At 53.2% G+C, this 12,972-nt stretch overlaps 1 protein-coding gene across 1 annotated transcript; it reads left to right on the forward strand.

Moving 5' to 3' along the window:
* The first annotated feature begins 4,847 nt into the window (after positions 1-4,847).
* Positions 4,848-9,106, forward strand: Kncn (kinocilin). Its single transcript, XM_028890501.2, has 4 exons — positions 4,848-5,723; positions 6,683-6,751; positions 7,617-7,691; positions 8,531-9,106. Exons 1-4 carry the CDS (start codon positions 5,573-5,575, stop codon positions 8,608-8,610), a joined length of 375 nt encoding a protein of 124 aa, XP_028746334.1. The 5' UTR covers positions 4,848-5,572; the 3' UTR covers positions 8,611-9,106.
* The last annotated feature ends 3,866 nt before the right edge of the window (positions 9,107-12,972 follow it).

Below are 12,972 nucleotides of genomic sequence, written 5' to 3' on the forward strand. Positions count from 1 at the left end.
GCTGTGGCAGCCTTGGTGATCCTTCTTCAACTGCAGACTTGAAGAGGAGGCAGGCCTCCGGGATGGGGCCAAGCTTAGTGAGGTTATGGGAAGGATCCCCAAATATAATAGCATGTTTGATCCACAAGGTGAGATGGAGACCTTTGTTTTTCTGTTTGTAGATGAGGAAATGAAATCCATCAAACACCACTTCTCCAATAAACGACTGCTTTTTAAGGGCTAGGTGTCAAGAAGAGGCTGTGGTTGGGTCAGTAACCATCACACAAGCAGGCTTCCAAAGGAGCTGTAGCAGATGGCCCTACCCACCCACGAAAGACAGCATTTCTCTTGTCTAAAGCATTACAATGCCTTTATTGAGGACCTGCTGTATGCCCAGGACTGCACTTGTCCTACCAGAGTTGATAACAAAGAAAAATCGTGACTCCCACCCACAGCCAGACTAGAGAGGTAGGTGGGATGGGCCTTTGTAACTTCCCAAGGTGTCAATAAGGAATCACGGGCTACCAGCTATCCCATAGTATGAATGTCTGCACACTGTGGTGGCATGGTTGATGGTCTTCCCTTTGTATCCCTTCATCCACCTAAAGTGAGGCTAACTGGAAAAGCGGATTTGCAGAATGGCCCAAAGTCTCCCAGTCCCTGGACATCCAGAACTCAGAAATGAATTCTGTCTGTGGACTTAAGCACTGGCCTGGTCAGCCCTCCAGACTGGCCCCAATAGGAAGGTATCTTTGGGCGCTTCCCAGATCAAACACATTCTATCAGCATCTCCAGTCTTCCTGCAGCCCAAGACCCCAGGCTCTTATCCCTCTGGCCTTTGCTCAGCTGTGCCTTCCCACCAACCTCCTCACACTGGCCCACATGGCGAGGTCCTCTCCCTTGGACAGCTGTTTAAATGATACTATGCCAGCTTCAGTTTTGCTAGCAGTTGCACACTGATTAAGTAGTAGGTCCATTCCAAGGAGTTTACAGGCATTCCATTTGCACAGCTCTCCTATGAATATGTACTATTATGTTATCCCACTGGACATGAAAAACAGGCAAAGTAAACATAGATGGCCCAGAGCTGGAGAGCTGGGAATGAATGGTGGGATTTGAATTCCTTCCAGAGAGGCTTAGGACCCAGAGCCTTGCTTCTTTGGTCTAAGTCCCAGCTCAGCCATTCATGGCTTTGTTTCCTGCACAAATTACTTGTAAGTCTGTTTCTCAGCTCTGCATGGGGACAGTGGTGTTTAGCTCACTAAGCTGTAAAAGTTACGAAGTAACGAAGGTGAAGGGTCATGCATTCCAGATGCATCCAGTAGGTAGTCCACCCTCTTTGGTTATCTTGGTTCACATACCCTATCTCCTGGGTGGAATGAATAAAGCTACGACACCAAGGTTGGAAAGAAGCCTCCTTCTTGCCCAGGGAAGCCTCTGAGAGCCTCCTGTGTGGTATGCAGAATAATCTGACTTTGAAATGAGTTAGGCCTCTGGCCACTGAGATCCTTATTTTGAGAGGCTGCTCTGCCCACCACTCTGTGCTGGGGTCCCTGTCTGGGGGTGGGGGCACAGTCATGGTGCCAGGGAAGAGTCTACTATTGGAAACTGGAGGTCCTGAGTTCTAGTCCTGTCTGTACCACCATTCACTGGGGCACCTTGGATGTTCTGGCTCTGCTGGACAGAGACAGGTATGGTGAATGCTCCGAGAGAGCTCTGGATGGTGGAGCCTTGTCCAGGCATTGAAGCTTGGGATGGTCAAAGCCAGCTTTCCAGCTCTAGGAATCACACTGGCCTGTAGTCTTCGGGGAGCCAGCTTCAAGGAGCTGGCAGAGAATGTCGACATCATGTCTCTGCACTATCAACTCCCTCTGGCAGACCTTCCATCTTGGGAGGAGAGAGCTGGTCCCATCCACCTAGAATGTCTCAGACGTCAGGACTCATTTCTCAGATCCAGCGAGAGGACATTGGTCTGGCCCCAGTACTAGTTTAATTGGACGCTGGGAGCTCTGGCCATGGGATAATCAAGTCTTTGGGCTTCTACGTGTCCATCTGCTTGAACTCTGGGGCCTCTTCTCCCTCTTGGTCCACTGCCCCTTACCAGACCCAGCTCCACAGACAGCTTACATTGGTCTCATGCCAACTACTGCAGCGGCTTCAGGTCTGAAGGGACCCTAGGAGCAAGGTCCCCACAAAGCTGATGTTCTTGTTTCCATGGTAGCAGTTGCCTTGGAAGCTGCTTCCCTGACTTCAGCTTCTGAACCATCCAAGAAAGCTGCCTGTCCCTCGGGGGACCAGTAAATTAATCACACTCTGTTCCAGGGTTCTCACCCTTCATGGAAAATAAATAGAACCAAACCAAGCTGGGGCTTGTTCAACCACTCTCCCTCTACACACTCAACCCACACTTGGACGTGGCACTTCTGAGAAAGAAAGGGCGTAGACAGATACCTCCGCAGCAGACACCCACCGTAGGCAAGCACCTCTGTAGGCATACACCCTCTCAGCCATTGCCTTGGTGGGACTAGAGAGATGCTATGGTGGGACCTAGTATGTGCCATGGCTTAGTTGTGCTCTGAGTCCTGTGGCTCCAGGATAACCCATGCTCCCATGAGAAGGACTCTAGTACTAGGAAAGGCTAGGAACTCATGGAGCTTGGGCTGCTGCAACTCACTGTCTCCCACAGACAGCTCCCTTGAACTCATCTGTTACTCCAAGCAGATCACTCAGGGACCAGCATGTATTTTCCTCAGGGACTGTCCAGCATACACTGAAGAAAGAATAGGAGAGCCTCCCTCTCCATACTTGTGTGTGTGTGTGTGTGTGTGTGTGTGTGTGTGTGTGTGTGTGTGTGTGGATATGCATGCATGTGCACATGTGTTTGCATGCATGGAGAGGCCAGAGATTGAGCTCAGGTGTTACTACTCAGGGGCCATCCATCCTGGGTTTTTTGAAACAAAGGTTCTCCTGGGGACCTGAGACTGATTCAGCTAGATTGGCTGGCCAGGGAACTTCGAGGATCTAACTCTCTGCACACTGCACAGCAATAGAATGATAGGTGATGTCACCAGCCCAGCTTTTAATACTTGTCCTGGGAATCGAACTCAAGTCCTCAGGCTTGCACAGCAAGCCCTTTACTGACGGAGCCGTCCCCCCGGTGCTGCCACCCTGCCAAACAAAACGTCTAAGCTTGAATTTGGTTTTAAAGATCAGGGTGTTCTTGAATCTGGAATTCACCGGTGCCTGATGCAAGACAGAGAAGGTGGTGAAGCCCAGCCCAGCCCCAGGAGCTTTGTGTTGCTGACCGTGTGGGAGAGCCGCCCTCAGCCTTGGACTGCGAGAGGAGCCAGTACTGGCCCTACTGACCCCCTAGTGCAGCCAACACTCACAGGTGAGTGGGAGGCAAGGCATTGTGAATGCTGCTGAGACTCCCGAGGGAGCATGTATTCATGGCCATTTATTTTGACAATTCCTTCTAAAGCTAGCCGTCAGAGATGCTTTACAAGTGACAAGGACATGGGATATAAATTGATGCCAAATTAGAGGAAAAATCAGGCCTTCCCCTGGGAACATGGAGCTAGAAGTGGGAAGGCTTGACTTCGGCAGGGGCACCATCTCTATGGGGCCTGAGGGCCCATCTATACTTGTGGTGCTACGGCTGAGGCTCCCCCCAGATGACCCTGGAACCTTAGCCCCTCTTCCCCACACTGTACAGCCAGAGAAGACTGTTGGGGGCTGGAGAGACGGCTCAGAGGTTTAAGAGCACCGACAGCTATTCCAGAGAACCCGGGTTCGATTCCCAGCACCCACATGGCAGCTCACAACTGTCTATAATGCCAGTTTCAGGGGACCCTGACACCCATGGCAAAATACCAATGCACATAAAATAAAGTTTTTAAAACAGAGAAGACTGTTGGTAGAAGTGGAGCTTACTTGGTGCCCTCCCCTTATGACTCAAGGTAGTGAGTGGTGCAGGGCCAAGCCCAGAGCTCTGTCCTATAGCCAAGGTCTCTGTGACCATGGCATTCTGCAAAGTTCACAGCTTCTAGGAGAGGCAGAACAGAGAAGAGGAGGGAGCCAGCCCTTCAGGTGGGTGGCAGGGCAGCCCAGGCATGCTCAGGAAGGACTGTCCATGTAGGTCTTGAGGGACAAGGAGAGGCTGGCTTACTAGACAGAGCCAGGCATATTCTCATTAGGGCAACAGGAGAGAGGGGCGGGCTTGAGGAGGGAGAAGCAGTGGAGGCAGGGGATTTTGAGGCTGGTGGAGACCGCAGGCATGGTGCTAAGAGACGGGCAATGAGAAGGAAGCCTGGAGATTCTGCGCAGGGTAATGTAGCCTTGGGAAGGGTCCCCAGGTTAGAGCAGGGAATAGGCCCATGCTGTAAGACTGGGAATGCCCTGAGCTACATAGGTCCAGAAATGCAGTTAATGATGAGAATTAGAGCTAGGAAAGGGACAGGAATCAGGACGAGGCTTGACTAGGTTACCACTGCTCAGGCTCTTTGGTAGATTCTCCAAACAGACTGACCAGGTCAGCCAGGCTGGGTAGAGGACTCACACTAAAAGGTCCCCACCATGTCTCAGCTTCATGACACTTCTCACCCAGTTCCTCCATCCAACCTACCCTAACTCACTACTTAGTACCTCTGCTTTCCAGCCAGGAATCCCCAGGGCTTTGCCTTTCATCCTACGGGCAGCTAAAATGGGGTGGTACCCATGCCTACCTAAGATAAATACCTACCCAAGAGAAGTCTTGGACTAAGACTTCTCCAAGTCCAGCAGCTGACAAGGTGGTAAAAGAAGTGTGGGAGGGAGAGGGAAGAGAGTAAACTTAGAGGACTGCCCTCCTTCCGTGTCTCCAAACAGGGCTCCAGGTACACCGCTAGGCCAAGGGGCAGAGGCCAGCAGAGTCAGCCTAGAGCGTTCGAATGTGGAGTCTCCCCACATCCCCATCCCCTCGAGTACCACATGAAGCCACAAGCCCAATCTTTCTGCTCAGGAACCAACAGTGGAACCTGGGCTGCCTGCCCATTGGGCCTTGGGGACCCAAATGGAAGCTCGCATTACAGGCTCATGAATAACTCATCACCTTGCTGCCTGCACCTCTGAGAAGCCTATGTTCCCTAGGCCTGCCCCCCACAACCCTGCCTTGCATTTCTTTAAACTTTAATAGGCCCAGGCTCCAAGGCAACTAACTGAGCAGGGTCCACAGAGCTGGGACAAAAGTCTTGAGTGAGAGAACTTAGGCCCAGCTCCCTCAGGCCCTGGGTGGTAGCTGATAGAGGTGGACCCCATGGAACAGACCCACTTCCCTAGAACCCTGGCCAAACCCAAGGCAGGAACCCCAAGAGTGACCTCCAGCATCAGAGCCCTTCGCAGGAGGTGGAGTAAACTGGGGTGCTGAGGTCAAGCTAGGGCTGGAGGCCCCTAGGAGAGTTGTGGGATAAGGTTGCAGATACATCCCAGAGTCAGCAGCCCGGAGACTTGCAGTCCAGAAGTTTCCATCCTGGATGTGGCACTCCAGCAAGGAGGCATTCATCCAAGAAGACCAAGACTCCCGGAGGCCTGGAAGCAGAGCCCTGGGTAGACCTGCATGGACATCCCCATCAGCACCAGAGATTTCCACTGCCTGCAGCTGGCCTGTGTGGCCCTCGGCCTGGTGGCTGGCAGCATCATCATCGGTGTCTCCGTGTCCAAGGCTGCTGCTGCTGTGGGTGGTATCTTTCTTGGTGCCGCTGGGCTTGGTGAGCAGGCACTGGGCTGAGGTTGGGGGAGGAGATTTCACTGGAAAGCAGGGGTCTGATGAGGTAAATGAGTGGGGGGCAGGGTTGTCTGTGAGAATTGATTGGGGGAAGAGAGTTGTAAGTACTGCAGCCTCAGTGTGCAGGAAGGAGAGGCGGCCTGGAGCTCCTTTGGGTGTGATTAGGGAGGACAGATTGGGTGTTCCACACCTTCCTGGCTACCTGGTGGGATCTTGTGTTTGTGGCAGGATTCATCAGCCTGGTTGGAGTGGGGTGATAAGGCCTACAAAACAGGACAGCTCAGACAAAAGACCCTCCTCTCCTCCACTGTGTCAGCAGCAGTTCTGTCTGTCTGTCTGTCCTGACCAGGCCCATTGATGTAGAATGCCATCTCTCACCCCACCCCACTGTCCCAGGAGAACCTGGAGCTCCAGGCTGAGCACTCTAGGCATAACTTCAAACACGGAGTGGGTGCCAGAAACACTTGATCTGGGAGGACAGCGGGGCAGGACCCCAGCCTGTGGCTTCCTAAACATCAGGTCTGAGTGGAAAGGAGCCACAATGGAGCCTAGAAGGTCACACTAGAGGTCTCTGGAGAGGAGAGAGCTGGAGAGGGAGGAGGTGGGGGCAGTGATGTTGGTTTCAGCTGGCCCAGAAGGAAAGTAACCAACCTGCTCTTCACCTAAGCAGAGTGGAGCCAAGAGCTTGCAAACCTGTGGCATGCATAGTCTGCAGACCCTTCCCGGGATAGGTGCTGAATCCCCAGTCAGGGCTGAGTCTGAGTACTGGGGAGCTACACACACACACACACACACACACACACACACACACACACACACACACCTCCCATGTATATGCCCATAGTCTTGATCCTTTGTACCTCTGCCCTCCTACATCCTAAACGACTCACCCCTAGCCTCCTGCCCCTCACACTAACCACTGCACTCTGTGTCCCTCCTCAGGACTCCTCATGTTCGCCTACCCATTTCTGAAGGCTCGGTTCAACCTGGACCACATCCTACCAGCACTAGGTGAGCGTTGTCCTCCCCAACAGACCTTCTGATAAGTACAGAGCAATACCTTTTGTGTGCAAACCTGTGAGTGTCACTGTCACTGAACATGCCCACGTGTGAGACTGCTCCTGGCTGCATATCTCTCTCTCTCTCTCTCTCTCTCTCTCTCTCTCTCTCTCTCTCTCTCTCTCTGTCTCTGTCTCTCTCTCTGTGTGTGTGTGTGTGTTGTGTGTGTGTGTCACCATGGTTACAGAGTAACAGAATCCAGCCAGCTGCCTGAGCAGACATAGCTCAACCTCAGGAATATGCCTCCCTTAAGAGTCTTTTTACTCCCCAAAGTCTCCAAGATCTCCAGATGATATTCTCATCTCCAAGCCCCGTAAAGACCCTCTACCTCCCCTTGGGTCCCATGACCTCTTAATAGCTCCCATTTACTTCCACAACCTACATCCAGACTCCCAACACCCTCAGTCCTGTGCAGCTTCACATATCCCCAGTTCCCTCCTTAAAAACCTATCACCCCTGGCTGGGCGGTGGTGGTACACGCCTTTAATCCCAGCTCTCCGGAGGCAGAGGTAGGCAGATCCATGAGTTCAAGGTCAGCCTGGTCTTCATTAAATTCCAGAACAGCCAGGGCTACACAGAGAAACTCTGTCTCAATCAATCAATCAATCAATGAAAACCACTACCACCTCCTTCAAGGACTCATTTCTTCTGCCCCTCTCCAAATCAGCCAGAATATATGGAAGACCTCGAGGAATACAGTAGAGCAGAGACAGGCACTGTTGGAGGTTAGACAGCAGGAAGAACTCCCTTTCTCAAACTGGGCTTGATTTGGGAATGACCCAGTAAATGAGAATTTGGGGGTACTCTCATCCTGCAGGAAACCTGCGAATCCATCCTAACTCTGGACCAGACCACGGGGAGGGAAGGTCTAGCAACAGCAGCAATAAGGAAGGTAAGCACCTGAAGTTCTGGTAAAGTCCATCTTTATCTCTACTCTCCAACTGTGCAGCCCTGTGGGTCCTGGGAGGAGCCTGGAGGGTCACAGGCAGGGAAGGGTCTCTAGCTGGGCAGCCCTGTGGGTCCTGGGAGGAGCCTTGCGGGTCACAGGCAGGGAAGGGTCTCCAGCCCAGGGAAGCAATGATGTTGGGTCACGTGTGCAAGCCCTCCTCATTTTTCTTCAGGGTTTCCCTGTCCCACCCAGCATGGACACTGAGACACAGGGCCCCCTACTTTCCCTTCCCCTACCCCTTGGGCCTCATGCCCTCGTTATTGTCCACTCTGCTCCCAGTGCTGGAGTCTGGCTCTTGGCAATGACCTGAAATTGGGCATCTTCTCCCTTCCTGACCCTGTTCTCCACACTGGGAAACCCCAGGGAGGAATGTCCGAAGGCAACCCAGCCCCATGTTGATGTGTCCTGCCCCAGTGCTTACTCAGCAGAAGGACCCATTCCAGATGTTGCCCCAACCTCTTTACATATATTAACAGGTGGATCCTCACAACCACATGCAGGGAGGTGCGACAATAAACTTGGTTATTGTTTGTTTTTTTTATGGGGCAACTGAGGCACAAAGAGGTTACATGTTGGCGCCAGCACTGAAGCCATGAGCATCAGCTCCTGAGTCCTGCCCCTCTTCCACTGTACTCGGTCCCTAGGACTTCCCACCTCCCCATCGTCCCGGCTCTGTCCGAGGTCCTGGAGCATTCTGACCCCTCACTCTCTTTGGGCTCCCTGACCTGACAACTCAGTGGGGGATCTGTACTCAGACATCTCCATCCTGCTGTCTCCTCCAGGAGCCCGTAGCAGCCTGTCCACTGTGACCAGAACCCTGGAGAAGCTGAAGCCTGGAGGCCGGGCAACGGAGGAGAGCTAAGGCACTGCCTCCTGTCCCACCCTCCCCTCTCCTGGTACTCCTATCTCAGGGCCCTCCTTCAAGCTAGAAGATCCAGAATTGATCCGTGGGAAACTAGACCTACCTTCTCTTCCAGTGAGGCTCCTCATAGCAGAGCCCCTCACTCCTGGCATCGTTGCAAGACCCTCAGGACCCCACTGGCTTCAGTCCCTCCCCAGGGCTCATCGCTCTGGACAACAGCTCAACTTTGTTCCCTTGTTGATCTCTTGTTGGAATTTGGTCCAGGGTCCTGACTACGGCCAGAGATGGTTGGTTTATCCTGGCCATAGACGCTGACCACAGGAACCACCGATGGGGCTCCTAGCTGAGACTGTCATGTCCATGTCAGGAGCACAGGTGACCACTGGCGAGGTGGCTTTCCAGCGAAGCCCAGTGCTGACACCATTGCTATTGTACTTCTCCACTCGGGGCTTTGAAGCACCTGGCTCCAGACAGGCCCCCAGCATCCGCTATTCTCCCCACGTCTCTTTGCAAGGAGAGGATTCCTTGCTGCCTCTAAAAGGCCAGCTCAGAATCCCATAGTTACATGTCCCCTTGTCCTATTCTAGAAGACTGTATCTCCTTCTCTCTTGGAACCTCCAGGAAGACTGGAATTCTTTTTCACAAAAAAAATGATTGTGTTTGTTTGTTTGTTTGTTTGTTTGAAGACAGGCTCTCATAGTGTAGGCTCAGTCATGCCTAGCTAAAGTTAGCAATTCTAGTTTTCTATTCTGAGTCCTGAACCCAGGATCTTGTACATGCTAGGCAAACACTCAGCTATATCCCTAGACTTCACAAAAACAGTTCTCAAGCCTTCCTTGATGAATATGATGAATGATGTTTTTCCCTAGTCCCTAGCACCAGGCAGTAGAGCCTCAGCAAATGCTAGTGGCTTAAAGTGAAGAAGAAGAAGAAGAAGGAGGAGGAGGAGGAGGAGGAGGAGAAGAAGAAGAAGAAGAAGAAGAAGAAGAAGAAGAAGAAGAAGAAGAAGAAAACCCTACCCACTAGGCTTTCCTGGAGAGCTACATTATGGCACATCCACAGTAAGGTGCGAGACAGGGAGGCCCAGGTGCCTATGCACAGGCAGGGGACTACTCCACCCTCCACATCTGCACCTCCAGGGACAGCAATATTGCTTGATCTCCACAGACAACTGCTCCTTGTCCTGCTTGAGGAGCAGACACCTGCTGTTTTGAGGAGAAGACAAGCTAGGAACAGTCTTATTCTTGCAGGACCCATGCAAATGACTCCTCTCAGAAGCCTTCGCTGACGTTGCCCAATAGTTCCGAGGACAGCTGATCACTTGAATGGCGTTGGTCTGTCTGTGTCTCCATGTTGAGCATGAGAGCAAGGAGTCAGCCACACAGAAGACTCACAGTGGGTGATGAGAAACATCTCAGGATAAAGGACTCACTGGGTGCCCCAGAAAAAGTCAGGGAGCCAAGCTCTGCCACCAGGTCTCCTCTCCTTTGCATCGCCATAGCGCTCAGCTCCCTGCCAGCAGTGGCCTAACATCCACAAGGGGTGAATTTCACAGATGCTGGTCAGCTGTAGAGACTGGTTCCTCCAGCTGAAGAGAGGGGAGCTCTCTCTCTCTCCACAGCCCTTTGGCCTGCTCCTTGCCCTTTCTCTCCTCCTCCTTCTCCTCAGCAGCATCACCACTCAAGCCTCCTTGATGGGTGAGAAACCCCTTCCTCCCATCCACCCTCATGAAGTCTTACCTCTGTGCTCCCAAGAGATGCCCAAGGGTGGAGAATGGGAATGGGAGATATAAATCCTAAGCTGAGGAGAAGTTGGCTCCTCCCAGGCAGGATCTCCCTAAAATAGGATACGGTAAGCCTGATGCCTGAGGAGCCAGGCACAGAGAAGTACCTGTGACCACTGTGGAATAAATGCAAAAAAATAATCACATGAAAAAGTAAGAACTACATCCATTAGAGACGCTGGCAGAGCCTTGAGGTGAGTGGGAGCTCTGGAGACCTGGCCCTTCCATTCGCCTCTTTTCCCTGCTGTGGGCTTTTCGAAACCACCATTGTCCAGCGCAGGTGAATGCAACCCCTCCAATAGTACCCACTCTCCCCAGTGGCCCCGTGAGACACACCTTCTCTCCTGGCCCTGCTGGGAGAAGAGAAGAGATGGGGCCAAGCAGTAACAGTAGCGTGGTAGGTAGTTCTTAGGCAGTTCCGGGTCAGCGTGTGTTTGGGAGTGGACAGAGACCCAGCTCTTCCAGGAGTCTACTCCCAAAGGAAACTGGTTCTTTCCAGAAGCCCCAACACCTGGGCCCTGGGCCTTGGCTGAGGCAGTTTAGTGTTGGGCCAGGCACTGAGAACATAGCAGTGAAGCAAAGCTGGGTGATGCTTGATGTAGGCAGTCTCTTGAAGTTGCAGCCTTACTGGGCCTCTCTGGAGGGAAACTGCCCCAGGTAAGGGAGTGGAAATGAGACTCCCATCTTGGCTCAGGCCTCCAGGGGCCAGAGCAAGAAGCTGGGAGCCTTGGGCCTGACTCATCTGCAAAGGAGGTTGGCTCTGACAGGTCCTCATGGGTCCAGGCTCAGAAGGAAGGATGCCTGTATGTGGGCAGACTGGGTGGATTTGTGAATGAATTCATAGACAAATGAAGCGGCAGTGGGCAGAGCTGTCCTCCAGCCACACTTCCATGTCTATCCAGGCCTCTCTGCCACAAAGTCCACCCTCAAGCTGCCTCCTCCTGGACCTTCATCTCGTGCCTATGGGGCATGCAGCCACACCCCTTTCTAGTGTGCAGGACTCTGAAAAGAAACCCCACCCCTGGGGAAACTCTCCCTGCCCCCTCCCCAGCACCAAGCCCTCCAGGGCTGCACAAATGTTAAAGACTGCAGGCAGGGGCGTCCTGAAAGGAGCTGCACTGTTTCCACGCAGGGTGAAAAAAACTGCAACCTAGACAGTGTGGGCGGCGGGGAATTAGTTGCTGGGGTGCTCGCAAACCACGAACCCAAAGGAGCGAAGGCGAGAAGGACGCGCCGGGCTTGTAGGCTGGAGGCAGCCGGTGGGAGCTTGGCAAGGTTGGCCGCCCACGCTGGGAAGGGGCTCCGGCTGCTGTGAGCCACACCAGGGCTCTGCTGTGCGAGCCCGCGTCGCTGCCTCCAGCCCACAGCCCGTGCTGCTGCGACCCAGCAGAGGAACTGACAGCTGATCTCGGTTGGTCGGGCGTGCCCACCCTCCCAGACCCCCTGCCTGCGTCGTCGGCTGATCCAGCTCTGCAAGGCAGGGCACCAATCCGCGCCCTGAGCCTGACCAACCCCGCGAACACCGGAACTCCCTTCGTTGGGGGGGTCAGCCTGGTCACAGCAGGGGAGTGTCCACGCACCCTCTCAGGCAAGTGCAGCTGCAGAAATTTGGGGGTTGCTGGTGAGTGGGTGAGGACTCTGGAGGGACTGAAGAAGGAAAGGGGAAGATGCTTATTCTGTGAGGGTACCAGACAAGGGACTGGGGATCTCTGGTCTTGAGAAAACAAAAATGAAAAAGAAAGGGGTTAGAGAACAGGAGACCCGCCACAGACTGGCTGCCTTGGCTCCCCTGCCCTATCCTGGTCCCTGCTGCCCTTAGCAGATGAATCTACCCTAGAATCTTCCTCGGCCCCCTACACTTTCTCCAATGCCCAAAGGGAGGAGAAAGCTGAGAGAAGCTGGCAGACGGCAACTCCAAATCTGAGAGACAAGTGAAGCCCAGAAGACAGACTTCCGTGGCTTCTGCGACCAGTGTTCCCTTTCCATTTGTTTCACTGAACACTGAGAGGAGGCAGGTACTCCAGTCATGGACACAGGAGGCCCCAGGACTAGGGGAGCCTGAACTGAGGGGCACACCGTCTGCACAGGAAGGTAGAGCTGGGGAAGCTAGCTGAGGACTAAGCTGACTTGGAGACCAGTTCTCTAAACCTGGTGAGCTCAGCCCCCACCAAAGCAGAATCCAGAGGGCTCCCTGGAGGAATCTGGGCTGATAGAGCATCAGTTGGGGGTATAGAAGGGTTTTAACATTGAGGAGGAATGGGCAATGAGCAAGATCAAGTAGTGGAACAAGAGAAGAAAGGATGGACTGGAAAGATTCTTGGCAGGAGGCTCTAACACCCCAAGATGAGTTGCAAGTGTGTGGTGGGGAGCCTGAGGTTGAGGAGGGACCAGGGCAAACAAAGCCTGGGTGTTCCTCCTGAGGCTGTGGCCTTTGTGGGAAAAGGTAACGTTGGAGAAACCTACACACAGAGGCAGTATTCCCAGGAAGTAGAGTTCAGAAGGCTTCAGAAGCAGAGACCAAGAGCTCAGTGACAAGGAGTCACTGATGACGTTGTGAATAGAGAGGCAGGAACATGATG

The sequence above is a fragment of the Peromyscus leucopus genome, chromosome 2 (assembly GCF_004664715.2).
Source record: "Peromyscus leucopus breed LL Stock chromosome 2, UCI_PerLeu_2.1, whole genome shotgun sequence".
NCBI classification, from domain to species: domain Eukaryota; kingdom Metazoa; phylum Chordata; class Mammalia; order Rodentia; family Cricetidae; genus Peromyscus; species Peromyscus leucopus.